This window comes from Pseudopodoces humilis, chromosome 12 (genome assembly GCF_049639895.1).
Source record: "Pseudopodoces humilis isolate 2021_Gansu_Grassland_sample_001 chromosome 12, ASM4963989v1, whole genome shotgun sequence".
Lineage (NCBI taxonomy): Eukaryota > Metazoa > Chordata > Aves > Passeriformes > Paridae > Pseudopodoces > Pseudopodoces humilis.
Window position 1 is genome coordinate 17,008,589 of NC_142211.1, and position 13,767 is coordinate 17,022,355.

Consider the following 13,767-nt stretch of genomic DNA (forward strand, 5'->3'; position numbering starts at 1 on the left):
AGATGGGCTGGTGGGAGATGTGGTGGTTGGAGGCTGCTTGGGGCACAGTGATCATGAAATTATAGAGTTCTTGATATTTGGTGAAATCAGGAGGAACACCAATAAGACTTTTACATTGCACTTCCAGAGGGCAGACTCTGTTGCAATCCTCTTCCGGGGGACCCCTCTGTCCTACCCCCCGTGGCGAGAGTCCTGCTCTTCACGGAACACGGGCGGGGGAGAGGTCCTGGAGTGGATACAACACAGACTCAAAGTATCTAGACACAGGAGGCCCAAACTTGCTGGAATAATCCCGGATTTATTGCATGTCGTCCATCCAGGGCAAGAAAAAGACCGAAAATGCCCTGGGTCTTATACTAGGGGGTGGGACTGATCGGGGGATACAGGGAAGTTACAGCCAATGGGATGGGGGAAAAGGGAAAAGGTTCTCAGGTAGGAACTAACATTACACAGACCGAAGGTGAGTTTTACCCTTGGGATATACCAAGATTTTTAGATACACTACAACAGACTTTGGCCTATTTAGGAGACTTATTCAGACAGTTCCTTGGGAAGTAGCCCTTAAAAACAAAGGAGTTCAGGAAAGGTGGGGGTGCTTCAAAACATATATCTTGAGGCTACAGAAACAGACTGTCCCTGTGTGCTGAAAGACAAGACGACGAGGTAAACGTCCAGCCTGGATGGTCAAGGAGGTTTTGGTGGCACTTAGGAATAAAAAGAGGATGTATCATCTTTAGAAGGAGGGTCAGGTCTCTCAGGAAGTATTTAAGGGGGCTGCTAGAGAATGTAGGAAAACAATTAGGGAGGCCAAAGCTCAGTTTGAACTTAAAATGGCAACTTCCATAAAGGATAATAAAAAATGTTTTTTGCAAATATATTAATGGTAAAAGGAAGGGTAAGGCCAACCTTTCTTCTTTATTAGATGCGGGAGGGAACTTAGTAACTGCAGATGAGGATAAGGCGGAAGTGATCAGTGCCTTTTTTGCCTCAGTTTTTATTGGGAAAACAACTTGCCTTCAGGACAACTGTCCTCTTGGGTTGGTTGATGGTGTCACGGAGAAGAATGGTCCCCCCGTTATCCAGGAGGAGGCAGTCAGAGAGAAGCTGAGATGCTTGGATATTCATAAATCTATGGGACCATATGGGATCCATCCCAGGGTGATGAGGGAGATAGCAGATGAGCTTGCAAAGCCACTCTCCATCATTTACCAGCAGTCCTGGCTCACTGGTGAGGTTCCAGATGACTAGAAGCTGGCCAATGTGACACCCATTCACAAAAAGGGTGGGAAGGAGGATCCTGGTAATTATAGGCCAGTCAGCCTGACCTCAGTACCTGGTAAGGTAATGAGCAGTTTATATTGAATGTCATCATGCAGCACTTACAGGATGGCCAGGGTATCAGACCCAGCCAGCATGGGTTTAGGAGGGGTAGGTCATGTTTGACCAACCTGATCTCCTTTTATGACCAGGTGACTCGCCTGATGGATGTGGGAAGGGCTGTGGATGTTGTCTATTTGGAGTTCATCAAGGCCTTTGACACTGTCTTCCACAGCACACTCCTGGAAAAGCTGGCAGCCCTTGGCTTGGACAGGAGCACTCTTTGCTGGGTTAAGAACTGGCTGGATGTCTGGGCTGAGAGAGTGGTGGTGAATGGTGCTGCATCCAGCTGGTGGCCAGTCACTAGTGGTGTCCCTCAGGGGTCTGTGCTGGGGCCAGTCCTATTCAATATTTTTATTGACGACATGGATGAGGGAATTGTGTCCTTCATTAGTAAATTTGCAGATGACACTAAACGGGGAGTGTGTGTCAATCTGTTGGAAGGTAGGATGGCTCTGCAGAGAGACCTGGAACGGTTGTATGGATGGGCAGAGTCTCACAAGATGAAGTTTAATAAGTCCAAGTGCTGGGTCCTTCATTTTGGCCACAATAACCCCCTGCAACATTATGGGCTGGGGACAATGTGGCTGGACAGTGGCCAGGCAGAAAGGGACCTAGGGGTACTGGTCAACAACTGCCTGAACCTGAGCCAGCAGTGTGCCCTGGTGGCCAAGGCAAATGGCTGTTGCTCTATTTGGAACGGCGAGAAGAACGACACAGACTGCCTTGGGAGTCGAACAGGAGAATTTCTCTTCGGTTTATTACCTTTGATCTTTTTTATAGACCGATACGTGAAAGTACAGAAAAGTAAAACTCTTATTGGTTAGTGAACTAACACATCACTATCATTGGTCAGTGGGGTACACCACCCCTTGACCTTCTCTTGCAAGAAAACAAGAAACTGACAAACAGCACCTGCAAGGCTGTCTTCTATCTCTGAGGATTGTTTTAATTCCTCCTTAAGATTTCCCAGGCCACTTTCTCAGGCAAGACTGAGAAAGTTTTGCAGCCTTCTATTTCACAGGCACCGTGCTCCCTGCTTCATAGATAGCATCCATAAATGGCATCCTGGCCTGTATCAGGAATAGTGCAGCTAGCAGGAGCAGGGAGGTCATTCTCCCCATATACTCGTGTCTTGGTTCTAGAAGACAGGTGTCTGCTAGGGAGGGCTGGAGCCTCCCTTGGAATGAAAGAATGTAGACCCCTCTCCCTCCGAATTATTATAATTTTGAAATCAAGGGGCTTTTAGGCAGAGATCTAGGGATAGGAATAACAGTTCTTTACTAGTATAACCAGGCAAACAAACAACAATAACTACAGCATTAGCAAGAAAACAGAACCAGGGACACCGTGACAGCCTTCTCAGCTGAGACGGGAAGGGATGGAGGACAGGCTTTGCTTCACAAACCCCCTCGGGCAGTCAGTCCCGGTGCTCCTGCAGGCCTCTGAGGAACAGTCAGCTGGAACAGCAGGGATGAGCTGAGATCCTGGGCCGGTGGCTGAGGTGTATCAGCAGCTCCGCGGTGGTGGCTGGCACTGCCACACGTCCCGGCAGGGCAGGGGGTGCAAGGCCACCAACAAAGAGGGAAGAAGGAGAAGAAGCAGCAGCTCTGTCTGGGTGATGGCAAAATTCCCTTCTCTCCACCACAGCAGCTCCACGCCCAAAAATGTCTTTCTCCGAAGCTGAAGAAAAGCCCGACAAACTGTCCCCACCCTCCTTTTTCCTGCCCCCCTTCTCCCCCTGGGCCCGGCCACTCTTTGTCTTTTGTCAAGCACCCACCAAGTACCCACAGTTAGGTTGTCCCCGCATCTAATGGGTAAAAATTCCATGGGCAAGCCAGAACAAAAAAAAAGGACACCTAACCCCCAACAACTTGGCACTGGTGAGGCCGCACCTTGTGTTCTGTGTGCAGTTCTGGTCCCCTCAGTTTAGGAAGGACGTTGAGACGCTTGAGTGGGTCCAAAGGAGGGCAACGAGGCTGGTGAGGGGCTTGGAACACAACCCCTATGAGGAGCAACGTAGGGAGCTGGGGTTGTTTAGCCTGGAGAAAAGGCAACTCAGGGGTGACCATATCACTCTCTACAAGTTCCTGAAAGGCGGTTGTCGTCAGGTGGGGGTCAGTCTCTTTTTCCAGGCAGCAACTGACAGAAGGAGAGGACACAGTCTCAAGTTGTGTCAAGGGAAATATAGGTTGGATATTAGGAAAAAGTTTTGTAGTAGTTTAGATTTGCCAATTTTGTTTCTCGGCTGGTGCACCAAATAAATGTCGTGGTTTTAAAGCAATGACTAAAAAAAATTACTAGAAAACTTACTTATTTCTTGCTGTGAGATATGGATTAGAACAAGAGCAAAACAGGCTTGAAACTTAAAAGGAACAAAGAAAGTTTATTAACAAAAACTACAAGAATAAGAAACCACAATGAAACCTCCAGAAACCCTTTTTCCCCTACTACCTAACCATTCCCTTGTTCACATGATAACATAGAGGCAAAACAACTTGGTGGTTAAAACAGTCTCAATTTTGCTTTAGTCTTTTCATCAGTTTTTGTAGAGAAAAAGAAGTCCTCTTCTGCCAATCTATGGAATTTTTTCACAAGAAAACTATTTTTTTCATGGCTTTCTATTTTTCTGATGCCAGCTGCCCGGAAATTCTGCCATCATTTCTCTCCTCCCATTTCACATCACTCTGAGGTGTGTTATGGGTCAATGAGTCAAGATGGGGTGTCATTTTTAGGGATGAGTTCTTCAAAGGCACAAGTTCTCTTCGTCTGCTTTTGTGAGCCTCTCTGGAAACAGAAGTTTTCTCTTTGCCTCTTAAAGGCCACGAATCTTCAACTATTACTTCTCTTTTTCTGTTCCATCATTTCATAGGATCACAACTACTTCACCATTTACTTAAATCTACACTTTGAAATACTCTATTCCCTCCAAAAATACTCTGTCATGAATTAAAGGAGTTTTTTCAGAACACTATTGTCCATCTTCATAGCTTTAACAGAAAAATATTTCAGCTTATTAAAGCATCTCCTTATTTCTCTCCTCTACCTGAAGCTTAATTCCTTTCTTCACTGTCTTTGGTAGTTTATGGTGTCTCTTTACATGTTGATCACTCTCTCTCTCTCCCCCTCTCTGGAAAAAAGGATTAATTTGCAAGTCTCATCTGGGTAATGAAAGGGTTAAAATCTTGCCCCGGCCTTGTGGCTGGTTCTGTGATCTCTGCCGGAGCAGTGGCTGGAGCTGTCTGCGATGGCTTCTCTTTACTCGGCAGTCTCTGGTGAAACTCAGCAGTGGCAGAAACTGCAGCTGAACTGGGGAACCGGCCTGGCCCAGCCGGCCCCGCTTTTCCCCCGCCCCACTCTGTGGCCTTGTCCGGCCTGATGGGGGTGGAGGGGAGGCTGAACTGGAGCTCTGTTACCTCTTCAGAAGCTGGTAACCAAAGAAAGAAAGAAAGTCTCAAGCTTAAGTCTTAAAGTAGTGTTCACAGGTTGATCTCACTTTTCAATGGTCAAAATCACTGTCAGTTCTCAGAAATGGCTAGTTATTGGCCAAGAGAAAAAACTCTAATCAGCCTCCAGCAGTTTCAACTTCCTTAGCTCTCAAAGCCAGTCTCAAAGGTGCAAAACTTAATATATAACATAAACCAGGCGTTTGGAGATACCAGTATCATAAAGTCACCCCAGGACAAGCTTTTTATGAAAAGAGTGATAAAGTACTGGAATGGTCTGTCCGCGGAGGTGGTGGAGTCACCATCCCTGGATGTGTTTAAAGAAAGACTGGATACGGCACTCAGTGCAATGATCTAGTTGAAGTTTTAGGGCATGAGTTGCACTCAATGATCCTGAAGGTATCTTTCAACCTAGTGATTCTGTGAATTCTGTGTAGGTGGTCATTGAAATAGAGGGCAACACTACCTCCTTGTCTTCTCTATTTGTCCTTTCTGATACAGGCTAAAGAGCCTATATCCTTCCATTCCAGCACTCCAGTCATAGGAGTCGTCCCACCATGTTTCCGTGATGCTAGTAAGATCGTACATGTGCGCACATCTCTCATTCCTCCTGTTTATTCCCCATGCTGCGTGTGTTTGCATAGAGACGTTTAAGTTGGGCCCCTGATGAAGCTGGCTTACTGGCTGGAGTGCCTGGAATTCCTTGGTGTTGTCCATCAGCTGCTTTCCTGCTGATCTGTCTCCAGGCTCTGGGCATCTCTTGCTGGCATTAAACTGGTGTGAGTGAGATGGCATGTTGTCCCACACCTTATCACTGTTAAACCTGATGATGTCCCCTTCCCCCATCACATCTAGTTTAAAGTCCTATCAGTAAACCCTGCTAGCTCCTGGCCGACAATCCTCTTCCCCCTTTGACAGGTGAATCCCACCTTATGCCTGCAGGCATGTTGGGTAAGATGAAACAGGGAAACCTTATGAATATGATTATTTAGCAAAAGATTCTGAAAATATGAAATTTAGGATAGAAATGTCAGGAAAATTAATCCACAAACACTAGAGGTTTATGTCCAAAAAGGAGACAGAGGAGTCCTTTTACTTTATTCGAATAAAGGGAGAGGCCATGGGGCATTCCCCTGGGGTCTCTCAAATTTTTGGAGGGCGCAGCCTCCTTTTTATCCTAATTCCCGGCCGCTTGTCCCTTCTCCCTTTCCCCATAGGCTGAGGTACTTGAGAGGTACAGGCTTCCCGGAACGCCTGATACCGGCGGTGATACCTTCCCCCCCCACCCCCAATGCATAATCCCTTCTTAACTTTTATGGAATTCATAGTGTTCTTTCAGTGCCTCTTTGATCTTCTACTGGAATCCATCCCATTGTTTCTGTCGTCTCTCACTGATAGCTACATCTTATCAACTGACCCACAGCTTGTTTGTAAAGACAAGCTCATCATTCCTCTCAGAAATAAAATTGACAACTGGCTTTGAGCTATAGGATGCTGAGTGTTAGTTACTATATAACCAAAGAACAATAGCCTAGTCAGCTGAAGGAGAATCCCTGTTAATTGAACAATACTCTTCTGCTGACAGTGAATCCAAAGGTCAAGCAGCAAGAGAAGAATTTGAAAAGTAGCTTTTAGAGTTTAAAATGTAACATTGTATGGTAATGTAGTAGTTCTTATAGGCTATATGTAAATTCTATAGAATGTGTGTCATGTAGTGGTTGGTTACTGAGAATTCGAATATTCACCATAGAAAAAGATATAATGTATTGTAACAAGAACTTTGCTCTCTTAACTTCTTACCTTCTCATAAGCTCCGCTCTTACTCTCTCCTAGTCTGTTAACTTGCTCTCTTCCCCTCACTTAACTTCCTCTCTTACTCCCCGCTCTTACCCCTCTCTCTCTACCCTCTTAATTACCTTCAGCCCTCATGCTTTCCAACCCATCTCTCCACTCTCTCTCTCCCTCTCTGACTACATTTACGCTGTGACTGGCAGCGTAAACGGATCTCTTCCACCCTCTACCTAAATAATAAACTGCTTTTACCTGAACAGCCTGACCCTGGAGAAGTCTCTCACCGCAAGCGTGTTTTGTACATCTATACAGGCCCAGTGCCATGTAGGCCACTCTACTGTCAAAGAAACCACATTTTTGGTGGTGACACCAGCCATGGAGCCATTTATTAATAGATGGGGTCTGTCTATTTCTTCCTGTGTCTCTGTCTGCAACTGGAAGAATATAGGAGAAAATTACCTATGTTCCACAATATCTCACCAACCATCCCAGGGCCTTAAAGTCACCCTCAAACTATGTATTGCTACTTTATTGCCACCCACATGAAGGACCAGTAATGGTTAGTAATGTATGGGCCAAACCAGGCTAGAAACTTTCCTGGTGGCATCCTTCAATATCCAGAGCCTCACACCTGTTGTCCAGAGGCACCTGGGAGGGTGAGGTGGGCAGGAAGGGCTTTTACTTGTTTCCCCAAGGAAGAACTTGCCTCTATTGACCTTTTTCTTTTGATCTACTGCCTTCAGCCTTGGAAGGGGAGGATACAGGACCCTCTTGATCTGGTTTATTTTCTGGTGGCTGCTCCTGTCTCAGGGAGGCCAGAGCATGGTTCCACCAGTCAAACTCCTCCTCAGAGTCTCTGATACTTCTTAACCTTTCTACCTCCTCTCTCAGCTCCACCACCAGGCTGAACAGATCACCCACCTTGTCATACCTCACCCAGCAATTTTATCTACTGCTGTCCAATGACAGTGCTTGCCAGGCTCTGGCTCTCCATGCAGCCTGAGACCTGGATAGCTGCATGTTTTTGTTGGTGTTGCAATGTCCTTTCTGGTGACTGCAGAGGGCATGAGTCCCCACTGAGTGGTTATTATACTCAGGCTTCTCCTGAGAGGCTGTTTGACTATCACTTGAGCTCTGGATCCCATAGAGGCACTGAGCCCTTCCTGTGCACCCTGCCATGCAAACTGCTGCCCACCTTGTTCGCAGTGCTCCCTGGAGTCATTTGAATATGCCAAAGTTGTGCTTCCTGCTGTCACCACTTAGCATATCTTTTGACTTCCTCAAGTCTACCCAAAGATAAAAAGAACCACCTTTTCTGTTGATGCAGTGTTATTTTTCAGCATGAGAAATACCAAATTAATACAATAATAATATAACAATCTTGTCAAATTTACTTAAATGTTTTTGACAATGGAGAATCAAATGTCTTCTTTATTTGAAGTGCACCTGTGAAAACCAGTAAATGTTCCATTGTTGCAACTTCTTAAGTATTTATATAGGAGATAAATCAAGAGTAAGATGTCAGTAAGATCTCTGAAAAGTTTTGAGTTGCCACTAATATTTGTAGAAACAAAAGTGCAGCCTGTATTTCCAGTGAGTGGTAGTCATTGCCTTAAAGAAATTAATAGCAAACAGTTTCTGCTGTACAGTATACTGAGATTATGTAAATTATTGTCTAAAGAGACAGTAATTAGAAGTGTGTGTGTGTGTCTGTGTGTGTGTGGAGGGGACATCACAAGAATAGGAATCTCTGGTTGAAGGCAAGTGAGAGATCTTCATAGGGTGTAGCCAGGTCTTCAGTACTGGTGGCTGAGTGTGGTATCTAATCTGAAGAGGGGAAATTGAGTAGTGTAAAGATCTTGGGAATCAGGATGAGTCAAAACAGAGCTTCCCAAAATTGTGGATTTAATTGGCATAATATGGAGTTGTTGCTGATGGTCACAAAACGAGTAAGATAAACCCATTTCATACCCTGCTGTCTACATACAGAAGTTATAGGACTTTCACAGAACGTACTAGGGAGAGAAAATAAGCATAGTAGTCTATGCAAAGAAGTCGTCAGTAAAGGCACACCTTTTATATGAATTGAAGCTTTGCTAGAAGTATACATTCTCCTTTTCATTTATAGGTCAGTACATTGCTTAATGATTCTTAATATTTCTTAAAATATATCATAGGAATTTGAGATTCAGAATAAAGCTACTTTCTTGTTTAGTGGTATATCTTGAATAAAGCACATGGGGACTTGTATTTCAGTTAGTTTTTGAGTATTGTTAGAAGTATTGACCTATGATGACCTAAAACAGAATTACTAATAATAATCTCAGTCACTGCTTTCTGAAGATCAGTATTCCTCAGTGGATGAATGGGATTAGATAAATGTTTGCTTTGTTTAACAAGAGGAGGCTGGCCCTATTGGTCCAGGCAATAGGTTCTTTTTTTTTTTCATACCAGTACTCCATTTTAAGCCAAAAATTATAGCTCAGTTATAATTGAGACGTTTAAATGCTTCTCTGTTTTTCAAAGCTTTTTCTGGGCTAATAGTTATGGGGAGCTGATTTAATCTGAGGAACAAAAAATTCCATGTGATTATTTGAAGACTGTTTTTAACAAAAAAATGTTCTCATTTAAAATTTTCCCCAGATGTACTCAAAGCCTGAAATGGGTGCATGTAGAAATAGAAATTTATATGTTAAAAAAAAAAAAAAAAAAAAAAAGTGTGGAGATAAGGTAGGGAATGATAAATAAATATTCTAAGATAGTTAATGGTTTTTAGACAGCAATAAGTGGGGGAGGTTGGAATGAGTTTACCTGAAATTTAAAAAGAACCCTAAAGAAACAAAAGTTGAAAATGAACTGTCAGAATGAAAGTTAAAGAGGCTGTGTATGTTTTGATTATATATATATATATATATATATGTTTGGTTACTTAAAAATGTGTGCCTGAAATGGCTAATGCCTATGCAGTGAACATTAAGTCTTCATCACTGGACCTTATTAAGAATCTTTTTGATATTTCTTTTTTTCTGTAGTCAGCGTGCTTTCATTGACTATTTTCTAATAGTTGATATTCTAAACCTGCAGGTATAATTTTTATGTAGTCTTTTTTGGTGGTGTGTTTTTTGTTTCATCTTCTCTGAAATGATCCCTTATCTACCTGCAGTAGACTGCTACAATTCCTAGGAAATGCACTGCAACTATCTGAATTAAATCTTGATCTAGGAATGATGTGCTTCCTGCCAATCTCACTTAGACTTTTTGTGAACACAGATATATGTATAAATACATATTAAAATTATGTAGGTTATATTTAGTGTGTTTTTATATAAACATGGAACAACATAACTGTTCAGTTTTTCTGAATTATTATTCTAGGATCAAGACAACCTTTAATCCAACAATCTCAACCTCCACCTTATTCATCACCTAGAGATGTTCCCCCAGACATATTGTTAGATTCTCCAGAAAGAAAGCAAAAGAAACAAAAGAAAATGAAGTTAGGCAAGGATGAAAAAGACCAGACTGAAAAAGCTGCAATGTATGATATCATTAGCTCTCCTTCCAAGGACTCCACTAAGCTTACATTAAGACTGTCTCGTGTAAGATCTTCGGATATGGACCAGCAGGATGATATGCTTTCTGGTTTGGAAAACAGCAGTGTGTCAGAGGGTGATATTCCTTTTAATGTGCAGTACCCAGGACAGACTTCTAAAACACCCGTTACTCCACAGGATGTTAACCGCCCATTAAACACTGCTCAGTGTTTGCTGCAGCATGAACAGACAGCTTTCCTTCAGGCACAAGTGCCTGTTTTACAACAGAACACTTCAGTTGCTGCAAAACAGCCTCAAACTCCTGTGGTACAGACACAGCAACAGGTTTCGCAACAAGGAGCTATAACGTCATATGATGAAGTAGAATTGGATGCATTGGCTGAAATTGAGCGGATAGAACGTGAATCAGCTATTGAAAGGGAGCGATTTTCAAAAGAAGTGCAAGATAAAGGTAAAAGGATTGTGTGTGTGTATACACTATATATTATAAAAGTATATATATATGCATATAGACCCCTATTTAAACTTTCCTGTCATTGTCACATAGTACAATTCTATCTACTCAGTGTAGGTGGTTCTACGACATTCAACACCATTCCCCTTAAAATAATGAATTGTAATCTCATATATAATTTTTTTAAATATTTAGCATTCTTTATTTGGGATCTTAATGGATGGAAAGGGAAGGTCTTGTGTTTCAAAATTCTTTTTAAGCTACCCTTATTTTGAACCATGAGACTGAGTGAAATAGAATTGATGTTTATAGTTTCTAAAGTCTTATCAGTACCATAAGTAAAAATTTGTAATAAGTTTTGGTAGTTCAAGTATTAACTATTTCAGAAAATTAACTAATTTAAGAAAATTCAAAGAAGCTCTTTTGTGCCATTTCTATTCATATCCCAATTTGAACCTTATGAGAAGGAGGTGTTAGAGTAAAATCATATATATTCTTTTAAAGGAACTGTAATGATTGGGTAATATATACTACTGTATTGTCTCCAATGTTTGTTCAACTGGATATTCATTATTATGTAGGCTTTCCAAGTTTTAGAGATCTACCATATATCTATATAGTCTCTAGCACAGAACCAGATAAGCCTATGAAATGTTTGTTCTTCACTTCAGTAGCTGTACTGGTTGTCTTAACCGATTACATTCAATCTATCAATCTATCCTCTTTGATTTTTTCCCTTTTTTTTTTATTTTTTTCTCTTTTTTCCTACTTCTCTTTTTCTTTTTTTTTCTTTTTTTTTTTATTGTTAACTGGTTTGAAGGTATTAGCCTTCAGAAACATCAAAAGTAGATGCAAACCCACATGTAAATCTTGAAGATGTGTTTTTTAAAGTAGATAGTGATAGGTTAGTATAAGTATTTTTAAGAAGCTTTCTCTGCATTCAGTTTAGCAAGTTCTAAAGAAAATTATTTTATAGTATAATGCTAATTTGTTAGATACTCCAAATAAAAATTTGCAGAATGGAAAGCATCATAAATTCTGATTCTAGAAGTTCATAGGTAAAAATGGTCTATTTTGGACATACTTGCATGGAGGCAACTGAATTTACATATGGTTTGGATGTTTAACCAGCAGAGAGTAAACAAGTTTTCTCCCTATTCAAAGATAAATTTTTTTCTGTTTTTAAAGATGCCTGAAGATAGAGAGTGAGAGTGTTTGTTGTGTTTGTGTATGTGTAAATGTTCTTGTTGCAGTTACTTAAAAGGATTAACTTTTTAGGTATTTCTCATTTGATAACTAAATCAAGACTTGTTAGAAAATATTGTGAATATACAAAGAAAATGGGTGCTCATCTGAAAAGAAATTTATACTGCCTTTAATTTTGATTTAATGAAATGATGAAACTGGTTACTTTGCTTTTATTTCTATTATTTTTATTTATGGAGAGCTTTTTATTTGTCTTCTACTACTTAAAAAGCTACTTTTATATCTATAGTGGTTTGGGTTTCCCAATTTTAGTTTCCCGGCCAGTGCACCAAATAACGTGGTGGGTTTAGAGCTGGATAAAATCACCAGTGCACCTACTAGAATTATTTGCTCATTTCCTGCTGTGAGATATGAATTAGGAGGAGGGCAAAGCAGGCTCAAAACTTAAAAGGTATAAAGAAAACTTTATTAACAGAACTAAAAGAATAGTAAGAATCAGAACAAAACCTTCAGAACACTTTTCCTCCTCCTGCCCAACTTCTTTTCTTCCCAGCTGACAATGTAGAGACAAAACCTGGGATTTTCAATCAGTTACCACCTCTGCAGTAGTCATTCATCAGTTCTTGTAGGGAGAGGAGTTTTCTCTCGACATGCCATGGAGACTTCTCCACAAGAAACAGTTCTCTCGTGTCTTTTTAATTTCCACAAATAGCAGATGCCTGGAAAATCTGCAATCGTGAGGTTCCTCCCATTTTCACAGCCTTCCCACAGCTGCATGCATGGGCCATGTGAACTTATGGGGTATTATTTTAAGGATGAGCTGTTCAAAAGCAAAGGTTCTCTTCATCTATCTCTGCGATTATCTTCATCTCTGGGGACAGAGGTCTTCTTCTTCTCTCCCTGGGGGCAAAGGGTCTTCATCACTCTCATCTCTCTCTCTGTTCAAGCTTCTCATGGGATCACAGCTACTCCAACATCTTCTTAACTTCATCAATGGATGCCTCTGCTCACAGCTACAGTTTGAACACTCCATCCTCCCATGCTTTCTCATGAATTAAAGGGGATATTATAGTGTATCATAGTCCATCTCCATGGCCTTACCAAAAGAACTTTCAGCCCCAATACTAGGGCATCTTCTCATTCTCCTTCCATCTGGGACTTGACTCCTTTACTGACTTTGGTGTCATCATGTTGTTTCTCTACGTGTCTTCTTCACTCTGTCCTTTTCTCTCACTCGAGAGAGGATCAATGTTTTGCAAGTTTCATCTGTGAAGTGAAAGAGTTAATATCTCACCCAGGGCCTGCAGATGGTCATGGTGGTTTCTGCTGGGCAGTGACCGAAGCAGTCACGGTGATGGATTTCAGGCCGCACTGGGGGCTCTGCCAAGATCTCAGAGGGCCCGGCCAGAAGGGTGGTAGCACTCTGGCCGCATGACTATCTCTGGCCCCCCGGGCCACACGGGCAGCGGCGGAGGGGGCCTGGCTCAGCCCGGAGACGTTTCCAGGGCCCGCCGGACCCTGTTTCGGCATGGGCCGGCAGCGGGGCAGGGCTTAGTGTCGGCAAGATGTTGCAGTCGTGGCTCGGCCCAGCCTCGGCCGGGGCCCTGCGGCCTCCCATCCCCCGCGCGGATATATCCCCATATTTTGAGTAGATTCTCCAGCACATTTTAGCTAAGAAGCATCTCAAAAAATGCACTGTATTTTTGATGATGCACGGCAATCTTCAAATACTTAGAGTGAGATTAAAACACTCTTTCTGTTTTTTCTGGCTTTTAGGAGATATTGAGCATGAATTGTGAAGTTTGTTAACCGTAATTACATAGCCATGGGCATATTCTGATTTGTTTCTTTTGGGGAAAAAAGTGATTTTTATAGAATTTGATGTCACTCATTCACCACTCTTCAATATCCATCTTACCAATTAAGGATTCCAACCTTA

The 13,767-nt window shown here is 42.1% G+C and overlaps 1 protein-coding gene across 5 annotated transcripts in view; it reads left to right on the forward strand.

The window, feature by feature from the left end:
* LOC148183445 (nipped-B-like protein) overlaps nucleotides 1-13,767 on the forward strand; it is a 207,767-nt gene that overhangs the window by 96,498 nt on the left and 97,502 nt on the right. For 4 of the 5 annotated variants that reach the window (XM_088061503.1, XM_088061504.1, XM_088061505.1 and 1 more), the window contains one exon: nucleotides 9,990-10,619. The exons of the other annotated variant lie outside the window; for it this stretch is intronic. In XM_088061503.1, the coding sequence (XP_087917629.1) occupies nucleotides 9,990-10,619 (630 nt within the window). The remainder of the gene's footprint in view (nucleotides 1-9,989; nucleotides 10,620-13,767) is intronic. 5 annotated transcript variants of the gene reach the window in all.